The sequence below is a fragment of the Scyliorhinus torazame genome, chromosome 6 (assembly GCF_047496885.1).
Source record: "Scyliorhinus torazame isolate Kashiwa2021f chromosome 6, sScyTor2.1, whole genome shotgun sequence".
Lineage (NCBI taxonomy): Eukaryota > Metazoa > Chordata > Chondrichthyes > Carcharhiniformes > Scyliorhinidae > Scyliorhinus > Scyliorhinus torazame.
Genome location: NC_092712.1, coordinates 149,055,745 through 149,074,321, shown reverse-complemented (window position 1 = coordinate 149,074,321; position 18,577 = coordinate 149,055,745). Strand labels below are relative to the sequence as shown.

General features: G+C 48.1%; 1 protein-coding gene across 6 annotated transcripts in view; it reads right to left on the bottom strand.

Moving 5' to 3' along the window:
• LOC140425064 (tyrosine-protein phosphatase non-receptor type 3-like) overlaps window positions 1–18,577 on the bottom strand; it is a 422,164-nt gene that overhangs the window by 269,982 nt on the left and 133,605 nt on the right. For 5 of the 6 annotated variants that reach the window (XM_072508895.1, XM_072508894.1, XM_072508892.1 and 2 more), the window contains exons 5-7: window positions 15,949–16,018; window positions 14,551–14,595; window positions 7,104–7,156 (exon numbers count right to left, since the gene is read on the bottom strand). In XM_072508895.1, coding sequence (XP_072364996.1) covers window positions 7,104–7,156; window positions 14,551–14,595; window positions 15,949–16,018 — 168 coding nt within the window. Of the gene's footprint in view, window positions 1–7,103; window positions 7,157–14,550; window positions 14,596–15,933; window positions 16,019–18,577 lie in introns of all 6 variants that reach the window. The other variant, XM_072508897.1, reaches the window with a different exon arrangement.

Below are 18,577 nucleotides of genomic sequence, written 5' to 3'. Positions count from 1 at the left end.
GTTTTGGCCATTTTCCATACACACCTATACACTAGGTCAAAGGAAAGGTTGTGGGAGCTCATAAAGTCGATTCCTAGAATGTGCTCGGCTGTTTGGGGCAAGTCGACTAAAACAACGGGGTCCTGGTGTTTATGGTTCCTATCTGAATATCTACGGGGACTGTAATATATCCCTGCTGTACATGTCCTGTAAATTCACCAAGGGTGATGGTGTCTGTGGTGGGCCATTTATCGCGCTGAAACATTGTGGAGGAGTTTAAAGTGGTGCAGGACCCTCCTGTGTCCCAACGGAACTCTACTGGATGTCCCTGGACTGTGCCTGTGACTACTGGTCTGCCTGATTTGTCCTAGAGTGTGTCGCAGACCTGTGTTAGGGAGTCCAAACACCGTCAATCTGTGGTATTGATTACTGCATTATCTGTTCGGGCGCTAATGCTATGTATGGGCCTCACATTGTTCCTAGGTGGGGCGTTCGATTGCTGGTGCCGTTGCTGGTTTGGGGATTTTGTCTGCATTCGCAGGCGTAATGTCCCATGTGTTCACAATTATAACAACTTCGTGGTGCCTGTGCTCTGGGGTGCTGTCCTTCATGTCTGCCCTCATTTACCCATGCTGGGTCCTGATTAGTCCTGACTGGGTGCATATTTGCCTCTGCCTTTTCCTGATCTGCCTTCCTAAGTAGGGATTGTTCCCAAGCTCTGGGGGTCTGGAGCTCTTTGGCTTTAAACCCAAACTTCATTATGTGTGGCGTCTGCGGGGTCGTAATTTACACAAGCCTTTTGACCTGCTTCTGTGGCGTGGGAGACTAAAGCGCAGGCCCATTTAGTTGTGTCGTCGTTATCTAAGTGTGCGCGGTTCAAATCCCCAAATACTGCTTTAAAATGGATCCAAAGGCGACCTGCAAGTGCAGTCGCATGCTCTCCCTTCTTTTGCCTACAACAGTTCAAACCTTCCACTGGGTCTCCCTTGTTGTACCCGATCGCATCTAAAATGGCCATTTTCATCTCCAGTAGGGTTCCTCCTCCTACATTCTGGGGTTCTGGTAAAGCTGAGCTAACGGACGGGTCAAGGCTCATGACTATAAGCTTAACTTCCTCCGGTTCGTCTAGACCGTACATAACCGTTACTGTCGTACTCTCTCAAAGAAATTATGTAGGTCTGCGGTGGGTTCGAATGGTTCAATTTTGGCACAGGCATCTCTCAACTGGGTGATGGTTAGTGGGGTGGTGTAAACAAAATCAGGCTCAGCCTGATCTGATGATTTGCACTGTGTGGTGACTGGATTCATGGGGGTGTGCCTGTGCAGTCGGTAGTGCGGGTGCTTTCCTTTTCGGGGCCTGGGGGGCTCTATTGTGATTTTCAGTATTCTCCATATATCTATGGGCGGCTTCATTTAGTTCTTGCCAATTGGGGCCATTGTCCTCATCTAAACCTTGTCCAAAGGTATCTCTGAATCTGTTTTGCACTGAAAGCAGTGACTGCAACTTCTCTATTTGTCATCTACATTTCGCGTGATCTACTGGGCTCTGTCTTTGTTCTGTAATGGAGCCATGGAGCGCTCGTAAAGCTGCCTTTAAATCTGCGCATTGTCTTGTTAACTGTGCTACCTGCTGTTCAGTGTCTTCGCATACCAAAATTGCACACTGTGTATCTTGGTAGGCTTTATTGTTCTGGGTCTGAAAGCTGCTAAGGTGAACTAAACAAGATTGGTGTGCCCGTTTGACATCAGCCATCTCTTTATCATTAGCTGCCAACTGTTCCCAGTTGGTCATTAATCTTTTCACATTCACTATAGTTTCCCTCATTCTTCTCCGCTTTCTCAACTAGTTGTTTGCGGAGCGTCCTCACGACCACCTCTGTGCCTCGCAACTGTGCCAAACAGGACACTATTGCCATCAGCTTACGAACTTTCGCTGCATTCTTCTTATGTACCTCGGTGAGGTTGTCCCACCAGGTTTGTCCTATGCTTCCTGGACCTGACTCATCATTTGAACAAAACCCGGACCAAAGGGGCCATCCTTTCCCCTTCAAATACTTCCTCAACTCTTCTTCCCATATGGGGCACTGCTCTGCTCTGTTGGTCGCTGCGACCTCGGGTTCCTGATGGTTCATTAGGCGTTCCATCGATTTTGTGGCCATTGCTACTATAATCTGTTTTCCTACCATTAAGTTCTCTGTTTTCCTACCTCTAAGTTCTCTTTTGCTCTGCTTCTAACTTCTCTTTTCCTACCGTCAATTGGGACAGGGGGAATAAGGCGGTGATTCGAACAGCGGGTATGGCTTAGGCTACTTTCTGGTTCACAATACTCCCAATAGTTTTACGCAAAATCTAACGAGTTTACCTTATATCCCTGTTAGTACACATGCAAGTTAATACACACTTCCGAATCTTGGTGATTTGATTGATACCGGCCTTACACTTGTGGTTTCTTTCACTTTTCCTCAATTGGATTTCTAATGCAAAGTTTTGTGGGTTCTCTAGGAGTGCCAAAATCACTTCTAGGTCGAATCCCGTCAGATGTCGCCAATAATGTTGCTCTTTTTAATGAGTGGAATACTATCCCACCAGCGTCACCAATAATGTTGCCAAATTAACTAGATATGGCAGTTATTAATGATAATATTGCTTTTCAGAGTCGCCAGGTGTCAAATGATACCACCACATGGCTTTACTGGATATCGATCAAAGACCAAACAACCAGTTAGTCAGTTCAAGTTCAAAGATAGTTTATTTACACACAAGGATTACTTCGACATGCAACATAAAACACTACAAGTTAAACTACACCTAACAACTACAATAACCTATACTTACCTTCAGGGCAACCGGCTCTTTGCAGATGAACAAGGCCCTTGTTTGGATCTTGCATGGCTGGGTAGAAGAAGTGGCTTCGTTTCCGCTGGGCTCATCCGTCTGGGAGCGATCGTTGGTCTTGAACTTGTCTTCTGGTCGTTATGCTACACTTGGTTTTAGGCGTAGGCAGAGACACCGAACACATGGCTGTGGCTCATTTTATCCATCTAGGATTTTGTGCTCTTTGGGGCGGTCCTTCGGTTTGGACCCAATAATTCGACAGGCTTCGATCACTGCCTTCAATTCTGGCCAATAAAGGGGCGGGTGCCTTGATGGCTGGGCGTGTCCTGAACGATCATTGTCCTTGGCTGTTTGGGCTTTCTTAGCAAAGGGAGTGGCGCCGGTTAGTCTGCATCTGTATTGGTTACCCGAGTACAGTCCTTTTGTTCTGGGGAAATGGGCCATTAGAATGCAAATGAGCGGGGGTTTCGATCGCGTCTAGCTATCTGGGTTGCAAATACACACACAAGCTCTGAGTGTGTCTGAGTCCTGGGTTGGCCATAATTCTCATGGTCCTTTGCAGGAGGCCATCTGAGATAGCTACAGGCTTCATCTGCATCTCATTAATGGGATACAAATCGGTTTTATGCAGGCCTCCAGTGCATTTTCCCGATCCACAATGGTGGGCATCACTGGAAGATCCCACAGGAAATTCATGCCAGCCTGAAACCGACTTTTCCACCTCCGCCCACTATTGAACCCGTGAGAGCATGGGAGAACTTTGCCCCAGGTCTTTTGGTAATATTCTCTAATTTGCTGATTATTCAGCTTTTACTTTGTCATAGCAAAACATTTGCAAGCTAATTAATGTACAGATGATCTCTAAATTCGGCACTGTCATGAAGTAAACTTCACCAAAACAAACAAATCAGAGGGAATACAAAGGTGGTAGGTTTCAGGAGAACAAGGCAAGGCTGAATGGCCTCTACTTTAATGCCCGGAGTATTACAGGTAAAACAGAGGAGTTAAGCGCGAGGGTTGACACATGGAATTATGATATGGTAGCCATCACGGAGACGTGGTTGAGGGAGGGGCAGGATTGGCAGCTTAACATCCCGGGATACAGAATCTTCAGGAGGGACAGGGAATGGGGCAAAAGAGGAGGAGGCATTGCACTATTAGTTAAGGAGTCAATTACTGCAGTAAGGAGAGATGATATCTTTGGGGTGGCGTTAAATGAAGCTTTGTGGGTAGAGCTTAGGAATAAAAAAGCTCTAAAATAAATAAAAAAGGGACATTGCTAGGTGTTTATTATAGACCTCCAGATAGTCCGGGGGAAATTGAGGAGCAAATATGTGCAGAAGTTGCAGAAGTGTGTAAAAATAATAAAAGGGTAATTAAAGTGGGCGATTTTAACTTTCCCAACATTAACTGGGATAGTCATTGTATTATGGACTTAGGTGGAGCAGGCTTCATAAAATGTATGCACGAGAACTTTTTAGCTCAACATGTGAAGGGCCTAACAAGGAATGATGCAGTGCTGGACCTAATTCTGGGCAATGAAGCTGGACAGGTGGTTGGTGTGATGGTGGGGAGCATTTTAGTGAAAGCGACCACAGCATGGTGCAATTTAAATTTGTTATGGACAAGGAAATAGACAAATTGCAGAAAAAATGTCTTGGATTGGGGGAGACCAGACTTTAGTAAAATAAGGCAGGATCTGGCCAAGGTAGATTGTAGTTACTGGTGGGGAGATCTACAGGAGAGCACTTGGGGGGGGGGGGGGGGGGGGGGGTGTTCAAAGAGGAAATGGGGAGGGTACAGGCCCACCATGTTCTCTCAAGGGTAATAGGAAGGAGTAACAAATCAACAGAACCATGGATGACCAGAGATATTCAGGATAAAATGAGAAAGAGAGATACTTTTGATAAAAACAAGTGGAGTAAATCAACTGAGGCATTAGTGGAGTACAGAAAGTGCAGAATGGCGCTTAAGAAAGCAATTAGGAGAGCAAAGAGGGGATATGAGAAATCTCTAGCCAGTAAAAGTAGGGAAAATTTCAAGGTAAGTATATCAATGGGAAGAGCATAACTGTGGAAAAAGTAGGGCCCATTAAGGACCAAGGGGGAAATCTATAGATGGAGCCAGGGGACATTGGTAGGGTGTTAAATGAATATTTCACATCTGTCTTCACCCAAGAGAATGAGGAGGCAGATACGGAAATTGGGGAGAGACGTGGTAAGGCTATTGAGCAAATTGTCATAGGGAGATACAAGGTATTGGGAGCGTTGGCAGGCTTAAAAGTGGAGAAATCCCCAGGTCTGGACTAATTGTGTCCTAGGATGCTCTGGGAGGCAAGGGAGGAGATTGCAGGGGCCCTGATCCAAATTTGTAATTCTTCTCTGGCCACGGTCTCTATGTTCATCAGGACTTCCAAGTGTGGTGCCATTCAGAGGTGCCAGAGGACTGGAGAACCGCGAATGTGGTCCCACTATTTAAGAAAGGCTGTAGGGATGAGCCAGGGAACTACAGGCCAGTGATGGAGAAACTAATGGAGAAAATTCTGAAGGAGAGAATCTATCTCCACTTGCAGAGGCAAGGTTTGATCAGAAATAGTCAGCATGGCTTTGTTAGAGGGAGGTCATGCCGAACAAATTTGATTGAATTTTCTGAGCACGTGACTAAGTGTGTAGATGATGTAGGGTAGTGCAGTTAATGTAGCTTACATAGATTTCAGCAAAGCATTTGACAAGGTCCCACATGGGAGACATATAAAGAAGGCAAATGCACATGGGATACAGGGGAACTTGATAACGTGGATTCAAAGCTGGCTGAGTTGTTGGAAACAGAGTGTGATGGCAGACGGCTGCTTGAGTGACTTGAAGCCAGTGTCCAGTGGCGAACAGCAGGCATCTGTGCTGGGTCCCCTATTATTCGGCATTTATATAAATGATTTAGATGACTATTTGTGGGGTAGGAACAGTAAGTTTTTGGATGACACAAAGATAGGCCGGGTGGTTAACAGTGAGGCTGAGAATATTGAGTTACAGGAAGATATATGCAAGATGGTGAAATGGGCAGAAAAGTGGCAGATGGAATTTAATCCTGAAAATTGTGAGGTGTTACACTTTGGAAGGTGCAATTTGACAAGGAAATATTCAATGAATGGCACCACACTTCAAAGTCCTGATGAACAAAGAGACCTTGGCATGTTTATAAATAGATCTCTGAAGGCAGAGGGCAGGTTAATAGGGTGGTGAAAAAGGCATATGGTAACTTGATTTTATCTATCGTGGCATAGATTACAAAAGCAAGGAAGGCATGTTGAAGTTATATATAACATTGGTGAAGCCACAGCTGGAGTACTGTGTGCATTTCTGGTCGCCACATTATCGGAAGGATGTGATTGCACTGGAGCAGATGCAAAGGAGATTCACTCGGATGTTGCCTAGGTTGGAACATTTTAGTTATGAAGAGAGGTTGGATGGGCCTGGGTTGTTTTCGCTGGAGCAGAGAAGACTGAGGGGGGGCGACCTGATCGAGGTGTACAAGATTATGAGGGGCATGGACAGGGTGGATAGGGAACAGCTGTTCTCCTTAGTTGAAGATTCAGTTATGAGGGGACACAAGTTCAAGGTGATGGGTGAGAGGTTCGGGAGGATTTGAACCATTTTTTTAACGCAGAGGGTGGTGACAACCTGGAACGCACTGCCTGGGAGGAGGCTGGTAGAGGTGGATTGCCTCACATCCTTTAAAAAATACCTGGATGAGCACTTATCGTTCCAGGCTATGGGCTAAGTACAGAAAAATGGGATTAGGATTGGCAGGCCAGGTGCCTTTCATGCAGCGGTGCAGACTCGATGGGCTGAAGGGCCTTTTCTGCACTGTATTTTTCTGTGATTCTGATCCTGTGAAAATAGTGCACCCCAATAGTCACGTTATTTGTTTACAACTTGCAATCTCTTTGCATATCTAATTGGCATGAAGGTGCCTGGAAGGACTGACACGCATCTGACAGTCATTTTGGATTCTTCTGATCACTTCTCGAAGCATGCCAACAAGTCACAATTCATGAATTATTTCTGGCTTGTCTGGAACTGTGGATTTGATTTCGATCCATTAGTCGTCAATGGACAGAAAATCCAGTACAATATAAATCAACCATTGGAAGTAAAGCACCTTCTGCAAACATTTTCAGAATAGCCCTCTATTTATATAAACAAATCAAACCCAAAACTTTTCATTTAATCATACTGAAGCTCATGAAAAATTAAACGGAAAATGTTACATATTATAATTTCACCACTTACATTGGACTGCATAGGACGCAAGTAAGACTGCTTTATTGTGAGGACAAGGTAATCTGGAAAACACACAAATTTAGAGATTGTATTGTCAGAATAATAAGATAATCCATCACTGAAAGGACTACACATCCATTTGCAAAATACACTGCATTAATCAAGTTTAAAATAGATTTTCATTCTTAAATAGTTGTATGATTATACTGATGCACAATCAATTGTACATCAGTATAATCAGTACAAAGACTCAGATTGGGTACAACTGTGGCTTTATTGCAGTAAGATGCGTGGCCTCCTACAGCAGCTGGCGAAATGGCAGCTGAAACGGAGGGCACACATACTTATACTCCTCCTCCTGGGCGGAGCCAGCAGGCAGGGGCTACCGGCAAACCTGTAGTACAGGTCCTACCTTACATCCCCTAGTACAGGTGTACAGAGGTTCACCACATTCACCTCCTATTAAAAATGAGTCCGGCGGGGGTGATGTAGAACTATTTACAGTATTGAAAATTATGTACAGGATTTTATTAAAAGGACGTGAGAAAAAAAATGTCCTCTTGAAAGTCCAGTGCCAGTTAGAGGTTCAACCGGTCTGGTGCCTTGACGTTCCGCTGGGAGCAACGTAACGGTGGTGGCGATGTCAATGATGGCGACATCGGTGTCGGCCTGATGTTGGATGACTCCGGGAGCGTGCCAAAATCCTGTTCGTCCTCTTGTGTGGGCAGGGGAAGGAGGGATGGACCTGGTGGGGTTAATGTTGGAAGCGCCGGGGAAGGGGAGGATGGCGCCTGGACGGGCAAGTGTGTATGGGTGGAACCTGCTGGTGCTAGGGCACTTGAGGGAGACAGTATCTTGGTGGCCGTTGGGGTACGCCACATAGGCATACTGGGGGTTGGCATGGAGCAAGTGTATCCTATCGACCAACGGGTCTGCCTTGTGGAGTCGGATGTGTCTACGGAGCAGGACAGGTCCTGGAGCTGTGAGCCAAGTCGGGAGCGCCACCCCGGGTGTGGACTTCCTGGGAAAGGTAAAAAGACGTTCATGGGGTGTGTTATTCGTAGCGATGCACAGTAGTTACCGGATGGAGTGTAGTGCATCAGGGAGGACCTCCTGCCAGCAAGAGGCTGGGAGGTTCCTGGACCGTAGGGCCAGCTGGACGGCCCTCCAAACCATCCCGTTCTCCCTCTCTACCTGCCCGTTTCCCCGGGGGTTGTAGTTTGTCGTTCTGCTGGAGGCGATACCTCTGCTAAGCAAGAACTGACGAAGCTCATCACTCATGAATGAGGATCCCCTGTCGCTGTGGATGTAGGCGGGGAAACCGAACAGAGCGAAGATTGTGTTGAGGGCCTTGATGACGGTGGCAGACATCATATCGGGGTATGGGATGGCGAAAGGGAACCTGGAGTACTCATCGACCACACTGAAGATATACGTGTTTCGGTCGGTGGAGGGGAGGGGCCCTTTGAAATCCATGCTGAGGCATTCAAAGGGGCGGGAGACCTTCACCAGGCATGCACGGCCCGGCCAGTAGAAGTGAGGCTTGCACTCCGCTCAGACCTGGCAGTCCCTGGTGACTGTCCGTACTTCCTTGACGGAGTAGGATAGATTGCGAGCTTTGACAAGATGGTACAATCGTGTGACCCCCGGGTGACAAAGGCTGTCGTGTACGGCACGGAGTTGGTCTACTTGTGCGCTGGCACATGTACCTCGGGATAGGACGTCTGGGGAATCGTTGAGTTTGCCGGGGCGATACAAGATCTCGTAATTAATAGATGGAGAGCTCGATTCTCCACCGCAAGATTTTATCGTTTTTGATCTTGCCCCGCTGCGTCTTGTTGAACATGAAGGCTACCAACCGTTGGTCAGTGAGGAGAGTGAATCAGTGCTGCACAGCTTCAATGATAGCTTGGGCCTCTTTTTCGACGGACGAGTGCCGAATTTCTGAGGCATGAAGTGTGCGGGAAAAGAATGCCACGGGTCTGCCTGCCTGATTGAGGGCGGCGGCAAGGGCGATGTCTGATGCGTCGCTTTCTACTTGGAAGGGCAGTGTCTCGTCTACTGCGTGCATCCCAGCCTTGGCTATGTCTGCTCTGATACGGGCGAAGGCCTGTTGTGCCTCAGCCGTAAGGGGAAACTGGGTGGACTGTATGAGTGGGCGGGCCTTGTCCTCGTAGTTTGGGACCCACTGAGCGTAGTACGAAAGAACCCAGGCAGTGTTTGAGGGCCTTGGGGCAGTGGGGGAGGGGAAGCTCCATGAGGGGGCGCATGCAGTCGGGATCAGGCCCCAGAACTCCGTTCTGGACCACATAGCCGAGGATGGCTAAGCGGGTCGTGCTGAACACACACTTCTCCTTATTATAAGTAAGGTTGAGGAGAGTAGCGGTGCGGAGGAATTTAGCAAGGTTGGCATCGTGGTCCTGCTGATCACGGCCGCAGATGGTGACACTGTCTAAATACGGAAACATGGCCTGCAAACCGTACCGGTCGACCATTCAGTCCATCTCCCTTTGGAAGACCGAGATCCCGTTAGTGACCCCAAAGAGAACCCTACGAAAGTGATAAGAGACGACCGTCTGCCTCGAAGGCAGTGTATGGACGGTTCGAATTACGGATGGGGAGCTGGTGGTAGGCGGATTTTAGGTCAATCGTTGAGAAGACCCGGTACTGCGCAATCTGATTGACCATATCAGATATGCATGGGAGAGGGTACGCGTCGAGCTGCGTGTACCGATTGATGGTCTGGCTGTTGTCCACGACCATTCTATGCTTCTCCTCAGTTTAAACAACTAACACTTGAGCTCTCCAGGGGCTGTTGCTGGCTTCGATGATACCCCCCCCGAAGCAGCCGCTGGACTTTGGACCTGATGAAGATCTTGTCCTGGGTGCTGTACCGTCTGCTCCTGGTGGCAATGGTTTTGCAATCCGAAGTTAGATTGGCAAAGAGGGAGGGGGGGTTGACCTTTAGGGTCGCGAGGCCGCACACAGTGAGGGGTGGTAGGGGCCCGCCAAATTTGAGGGTGAGGCTCTGGAGATTGCACTGGAAATCCAGACCTAGTAATAGTGCAGGGCAGAAATTAGGAAGGACGTAGAGGCGGAAGCCGTTGAATTCTACGCCCTGGACCGTGAGAATGACCGTGCAGAACCCTCGGATCAAGACGGAATGGGATCCGGAGGCCAGGAAGATCCTTTGATTGGCGGGGTAGACCGCCTTACCGTATCCGGGTAAATGAAGCTTTCGGTGCTCCCGGAGTCCAGCAGGCAAGAGGTCGCGTGACCGTTCATTTGTTGAAGCGGTGGCCAAGTTCTGTGGACGAGACTGGTCTAGCGTCATCGAGGCGAGCTGCGGTTGATCGTCACTGGTGGCAGTGTGGAATGTCGTATGCGTCCATGCCCCGTGGGGAAGACAAGATGGCGGCGACTGAAGATCCTGCGGGGAACAAAATGGCGGCGCCCATGGGCCGCACGTTGCTGGAGCTGGACAAGATGGCGGCGCCCATGGGCCGCACGTGGACTGAGGGGGGAGATGGCGGCGCCCACTGGCTGGTCGCAGCCCCGGGGGGGGGGGGGTGAAGATAGCGGCGCCCACTGGCCGCGCGTGGCCACGGGAGGCGAAGATGGCGGCGCCCTCTTGCTGCGTGTGGTCCGGGGGGGGGGGGTGAAGATGGCGGCGCCCATTGTCCATGTGTCAGGGGGGAGGGGGCAATAGTGGCGACTGCGTGGGCCTGGAACACTGCAGCAAAGTGGACCTTTTTGCTGCAAGCCTTGCAAATGGCAGTGCGAGCCGGGCAGCGTTGGCGTGGGTGCTTCTGCTGGCCGCAGAAGTAACATCGGGGACCCCCAGGATGCGCGGATTGGTGGGTGGCGCAGGCGTATTGGCTGGGTAAGACCCCGGCTGGGGCGGCCGTTTGCGGGGTCCAGGAGGGATAGGAGGGGTGGGCCCCGCGGCTGGAGGGGTAGGCCTGAACATTACGTGAGGCGACCGTCATGGAGAGCGCTAGTTTTTTTTGTCTCCGCTGGGAAAGCGTGGCCCCTTCAAGCAGTCTTTGTCGGATGAGGTCCGACCCAATCTCTGTTACAAAAGCATCGCACGAGGAGATTAGAATGTTCGGAGGTCATAACGGCTTGGCAGTCACAGTCTCGGACGAGTGGGATTAGGGCCCGCCAGAAGTCTTCAATGGACTCACCAGGGAGTTGAGAGCGAGTGGCGAGTACGTGCCTGGCGAAGAGTGTGTTCGCTTTCTGCGCATAGCGCTCTTGAGGAGCGCCATGGCTTCCGCGTAGGTCCGGGAGTCCTGGGTCAGCGGAAACGCGCTTGAGCTCAACCTGGAGTACAGGACCTGTATCTTCTGAGCTTCCGTCGGTGGGTGTTCGCTGAGTTTATGTAAGCCTCGAAAGCAAGCTAGCCAGTGATTAAAGTCTTTCCTGATCGATTGCGGTTCCAGCTGCAGGCGATCTGGTTTGATTCGGACGTCCATCTTGTTCAAATCTTGCTGCAATAAATTGATGCACGACAAATTGTACAAAGACTCAGACTGCGTCCAACTGTGGCTTTATTGCAGTAAGGTGCGTGGCCTCCTACAGCAGCTGGCGAAATGGCAGCTGAATGGAGGAAACGCATGTTTATACTCCTCCTCCTGGACGGAGCCAGCAGGCAGGGGCTACCGGCGAACCTGTAGTACAGGTCCTACCTTACATCCCCTAATACAGGTGTACAGTGGTTCACCACATATACGCTCAAATAGTTCTTCTACGATATCCTTAAACATCTACAAGTATTTAAATTTTATGAAAGCAAATGTAAACGCAATTCCAGAGCTTTACACAAAGATTTTTCAAAGCTGTGGAGCAATAGAAAATCACTCATTCATCAGCATTACTTAAGTAACAGAAACAACATTGTTATGGACAGGGTGCGAAGATAACTAAAACCCTAGGATCCTTTCCCTTACAGTCCATAGCGACTCCCCCAATTCCCCATTGCTGCCTTCGCAGCCTGTTCTTTCGGATGAAGTCCTCTGCTTCTCCCAGTGTGAAATAGTGCTCCTTATTGTTGTATGTCACCCAGAGTCTTGTCGGATACAGCATCTCGAACCGCACCTTGTTCTTGACTAGGGCCACCTTGGCACCACTGAACTCCACCCGGCGCTTGGCCAGGATGGCCCTAGTGTCCTGACATAAGCAGATCGTATGCCCTTCCCATTTGCAGGACCACGTGGTCCTCGCCCAGTTCAGGATTCGCTCCTGCCTTGGGCCTCTGCCGGAGCAACCTGTGGGCCCTGTCCACCTCTGGGGCTTGGAGAAGCTTTCTCCCTTGACCAGCTTTCCTAGCATCTGTGCTACATATTCTGTTGGGATTCTATCCTCAGTGTCCTCTGGTAGTCCGACAATCCTGAGGCTCTGGCGGCGAGACCTGCTCTCCTTGCCCTTCCCCTTGAGCACTCCCTGGGCCGCCACCAACCTTGCCACCACTGTCACAAGCGAGGAATCGATCACTCTGGTCAGTGGCCACTTTCTCCAGTTCCCCAACCATCGCGTCCTAAGTTTCCAATCGCCGTTCTGTCCTCTTCAACGCCTCCTTGAAGGGGGCCTGAGTGATTACTATTGTCAACTTCACGGTCGCCATGAGGTTCCCTTTAATGGAGTCCCTATGCTTTAGGAGCTCTTGTGTCAGGAGTTCCATCCACTGCCCTGTCAGTGGGTGGGCCAGCGTTTGCATTGGCTATCCCACTCGGTCCACCATGTCCTGCTTCGCTTCGCTCCTCATGTCTGCGGTCTGGATCTTCCTCTCCTGATTCTTGCTGTCTTTGCAGTTCCTTGGCTGATTTGAGGACATTTCCTTGGGTGTTTGTTTGTACAGGGCTGAGAGTGGGATTATCATTGAATGATACCGTTCAGGAGGTGACCATTCAGCCCATCGAGTCCGCACCAGCCCTTGGAAACAGCCCATGCCTCCACCCTCTCCTCGTAACGCAGTAACGCTACTAGGGGGCAATTTAGCTTGGCCAATCTACCTAACCTGCACATCTTTAGACTTTGGGAGGAAACCAGAGCACCCGGAGGAAACCCACACAGACACGGGGAGCAAGTGAAAACTCCATACAGTCACCCAAGGTCGGCATTGAACCCAGGTCCCTGGAGCTGCAAGGCAGCAGTGCTAACCACTATGTCACCATTTGTTGGTTTAGTGGTCAATTTTCGGGTTAAAAGGGCCTACGTTGCAATTTCCAGGAGAGAGCCACCGTTCATGCAACTGCTCAGCACATCCCCGCCACCGGAAGTCAAGATTAGTAAGAATAACAATGCCAGAAAACATATGCTCGACTCAGTGGTGACACTCTGCTTTCATGTAATCAGGAAATGGATTCAAGAACTACCCAATAAATTTCAACATATAATCTAGGCTGGCGGTTTAAAAGTACCATCTTTCCCATGAGATATTAAACAAATCCCCATCTGCTTGTTCAAATCTCCATAGAGGATCCCATTGCACTATTCAAAGAGTAGGACAGTTCTCCTACTGTTCTAACCAACATACTGCCTCAACAAACATCAGCAAAATGGGTTACGTGAGGAGTTATATCGTTGCTGTTTATAGTACTTTGCTGTACACAAATTACTTGTTCAATTTCCAAAGTGATTTCTTTACTATGAGGAAGAATTTTTTTCCCCCTTTCTTCTCAAGAGCAAAAACCACAAAAGAAAAACAATCAGAAGGAAGGGGCAAAACACTGGAGAGACAATGCCGTCAGTGTCTGGATTGGTTTTTTCATCGATACCATCCATGGGAGTCATGCATGTAGTCACTTGCTGAATAGCCTGCTCCTAGGAAAACAATGTACTGCAGCACTACTCAAACTATGTGAATTCTATGCATGCTCTCCCCTCCCCCCAGGGCATCTCTCTCCATGTTTTCCAAATGAACAAAACAGGGGCTAGTTTAGCACACTGGGCTAAATCGCTGGCTTTTAAAGCAGACCAAGGCAGGCCAGCAGCACGGTTCAATTCCTGTACCAGCCTCCCCGAACAGGCGCCGGAATGTGGCGACTAGGGGCTTTTCACAGTAACTTCGTTTGAAGCCTACTTGTGACAATAAGCGATTTTCATTTTCATTTCATTTCAAATGGTGGAGTTTTTGTGCTGTTTCCCCAGTTTTCTGGCTTAAAGCAGCAATTTACAATCACTTATGCACAACTAAAATTGATTGAAATATCACTATGGCAATAATGTAGATATGCTGCACTGGAGTACAACAAACAAAATCATATTTTAGGTTCATATTCAATTTGACAATGTCTTCATTCACAGTCGATGCAACAATCATTAAAACCATTCAAACTATTTTAATCTTCAAAACGGAAATGTTACCAGGAGAAATCAATACAGATTAAACCTTATGGCCTGTCCCAAGATACAGATAGAAGAGTGCATGCTGTATACAAAACACAATACTTACCTTCCATCAATAAATTCCTTCTTCAGTTGTAAAAAATACAAGTGCCTGAAAAGTAGACCAAGATGTTAAAGATTAGTGCATGATCTAATTACAGAAGGCATTTGAAAAATAGATTGTTACAATGTCTTTATACATTCTGATCTGCAAGTTTGAACTGGGATAATTTTCATGCTAAGTAGCTAGTAATAACACCCTGGAACAAATTTACCAACAGTAACATGCATAATAAAATATAGAGTTCTAAACTTATATTACATTTTCTATTAAACTTTGTTGCCATTGACACATTGGTAATATAACCAACTGGACCAGTAGTGATTTCAAAGCCATTTCTTGTAATTGAAACAATGGAGATGACTGCAATTATCTCCCCAATATTTGCATTTGAACAATACTGCTCCTGGTAACAATAATTCAGCCAAGAACTTTAGCTGTGACATACCTTGTCCCATCATTAACAAGTGAGACCACAGCTTGATTTTTTTAGGTTAAAAGTCAATCACAGCACTTCACCATTTTATGCAGTTCTTGGTAAATAACTGGATCTTGCAAACACATCTATATATTTCTAAAGAATCAAACGCCTGTGGAGGCAATACTAATAATCAGACTCAAGACAGCAAAGTCCTTTAAAGGAACTGAAGGACAGACATTGCACACGAGTAAAGCCCAGGGCCCGTCAGATGCATGTTCTACGGAAAGCACAGAGAACAGAGCGAATGCCTGAAAAATCTGATGAAGGGTAGGCTACCGAACAGCAAAGTTATATGTTTCTAGCAGGAAATTTCTAGCAAGGTCAATTTCAAAGTTTTTTCTGCAACTATTTTAAGTTTTTATATGATTTCTATGGGCTAAATTGTATTTTCCTGTTCCTAAATCTCAAGAAAAAAAGTTATTCAGGTAATTAGATTGGTCGGCTTTGTGTGTTTGCTTGGATTGTCAATGCAACAGAAAAGAATTGAGGGATCTAAAAGAAAGGGATGGGCATCTGTAAGTAGCAGGCTGAAAATGCAGCAGCTGATAAAAATCTGCCAACAGCAGGAGTGGAAAAAAACCTGCCTGGCACCTTTCAGGGACAGTAACGGGTAGGTCAATTAATTCTCAATTTCATATCAGCGCTGCTCCAAGACTACCTGAAAATAAATTAACTCCAAGATAAAATTCCAGCCTGTGGCTATTTGAGTCACAATGCAGGTAACTACACCAAAGAACGTGTTAGGCTTTGGATTATGCATTCATCGAGTGTGTGATTTAAAATGGAACTTGCAATATATTGTGATTTTGTGGATTGGGCAATATGTAATAGAATAAATGTCATTATTTACACATTAAAGATTCTGTAGATGTACAATGTTGAGGTGTTATGCCATAAGTTGTACTTACATGCATATTGCCTACCTTGTCTGATCTTGCTGTAGAGCATTAGGGTCTGTTACAAAAAATCTGACTCGAAAATTGAGTGCGCCTCCTGAAATATTTTGAGTGAAAAAAGACACATTTAAATTATTGGAACATCTTTTATTTTAAAGAAAGTTATTTGTGCTAGGGAATGGAACTCTTCACACTTCAAACATCTAGTATCCACATCATGTAGTCTCCAGTCAGATGCAGCAAGGCCAGGTATAAAGAAACTCTCCCTCTACTCTGCTGCAACAATCTCGTCTCATTCATTCTAACCTCAGAATAACAATTTGCACGTAACAAATAAATATCCCAAAGTGCTTTGAAGGAATATTATACATATAAAATTCGACATCAGTCTACTTAAGGAGATATTAAGGAAGATTTATTATTAATATTTTCTTTTTTTTAAAATGATTTTATTCAAGGTTTTTCAATAATTTTACAGAACACTCCAAAAAAGAAAAAAATACAAAGAAAACAGGGCAATATGCCAACAAAACAACTTAGCCCTCTAAACGATTAAAAATTTAACACCCAATCCAAAGCAAAGTGGGGCATGCGCCCCTTACAAAAAGAAAAAGAAATCAGCCCCCCCCCCCCGGGGTTGCTGCTGCTGCTGACCTCCACCTAATGTTCTGCGAGAAAGTCAAGGAACGGTTGCCACTGCCTGGAGAACCCCTGCAAGGACCTTCGCAAGGCAAACTTTATCTTCTCCAACCTAAGAAACCCCGCCATGTCATTGACCCAAGCCTCTACGCTTGGGGGTATCGCGTCCCTCCACACTAACAAGAGCCTTCTCCGGACTGCCAAGGAGGCAAATCCAGAACTCCGGCCTCTTTCGACTCCTGCACTCCCGGATCGTCCGATACCCCAAATATCGCTATCCCCTAGCTCAGTTTTACCCGAGTATCCAAGACCTTGGCCATAGCCTTTGCAAAGCCCTTCCAAAATTCTGTAAGTGCCAGGCATGTCCAGAACATATGGCCATGGTTTGCTGGGCTCCCCGAACACCTCACACACCTGTCCTCTACCCCAAAAAACGTACTCATCCTCACCCCTGTTATATGCACCCTGTGCACCACTTTAAACTGGATTAGGCTGAACCTGGCGCAAAATGAGGAGGAATTGACCCTACCCACGGCGTCAGACCACAGGCCCTCATCCAGCTCCTCCTCCCACTTGCCCTTCAGCTCCTCCACCGAGGCTTCCTTCGCCTCCTGCAGCTCCTGGTATATCTCCGATATCTTACCCTCCCCGACCCACACGCCCGAAACCACCCTGTCCTGTATCCTCCGGGCAGGCAGCCGCGGGAATTCCCCTATCTGCTTTCTCACGAACGCCCGAACCTGCATATACCTAAAGGCATTCCCCGGAGGCAACCCAAATTTCTCCTCCAGCGCCCTCAGACTGGCAAAGGTCCCATCGATGAACAAGTCCCCCATCCTGTTGATTCCCATCCTGTGCCAGCTTAGGAACCCTCCATCTATCCTACCTGGAGTGAACCTGTGGTTGTTCCGTATCGGGGTCCAGACTGAGGCCCCTACCTCCCCCCTATGCCGTCTCCACTGCCCCCAAATCCTCAGTGTCGCCGCCACCACCGGGCTCGTGGTATACCGCGTTGGCGGAAGTGGCAACTGTGCCGTCACCATTGACCCCAGGCTGGTACCTATATAGGACGCCGCCTCTAGCCTTTTCCATGCCGCTCCCTCTCCCTCCATTACCCATTTCTGAATCATAGACACATTCGCTTCCAGTAATAGCTGCACAGGTTCGCAGGTTCGGCAGCGCCAGCAGCCCCCCCCCCCCACCCGCCCCCGACTGCACTCCAAGAACAGTCTCTTAACACTCGGGGTCTTATTTGCCCACACAAATCCCCTAATACTCCTGTTTACCCGCTTAAAGAAGGCCTTGGGGATGAGAATGGGCAGGCACTGAAAGACAAACAGGAACCTAGGGAGGACCGTCATCTTTACGGACTGCACCCTACCCGCCAGGGAGAGTGGCAACATGTCCCACCTCCTAAAGTCCTCCTCCATCTGGTCCACCAGCTGCGTCAGATTGAGCTTATGCAAGACCCCCCAACTCTTGGCCACCTGGATACCCAAATACCGAAAACTCCTCTCCACCATCTTGAGTTGTAGCTCCTCCAACCTCCTTTCCTGGCCCCTCGCATGCACCACAAACAGCTCGCTCTTCCCCACGTTGAGCTTGTATCCTAAGAAGTCTCCAAACTCCCGAAGGGTCTGCATGATCTCCCCCATCCCCTCCACCGGATCCGCAATGTACAGCAGCAGGTCATCCGCATATTGTGAGACACGGTGCTCCTCCCACCCCCCACCAAGAACCAACCCCCTCCAGTTTCTGGACTCCCTCAATGCCATGGCCAGCGGCTCAATCGCCAGGGCAAAAAGCAGGGGAGACAAAGGCACCCCTGCCTCGTTCCACGGTACAACCTAAAATACCCTGACCGCAGCCGGTTCGTCAATACACTCGCCACCGGTACCTGGTACAACAATTTACACCCCCCCCTCCCCCAAGGGCATCATAATCACATTCAGGAGCCTCCGCACATTCGTAGTCAGCTGCCTGCCCTTCACAAACCCCACCAGTCTCTCCCTTTCCA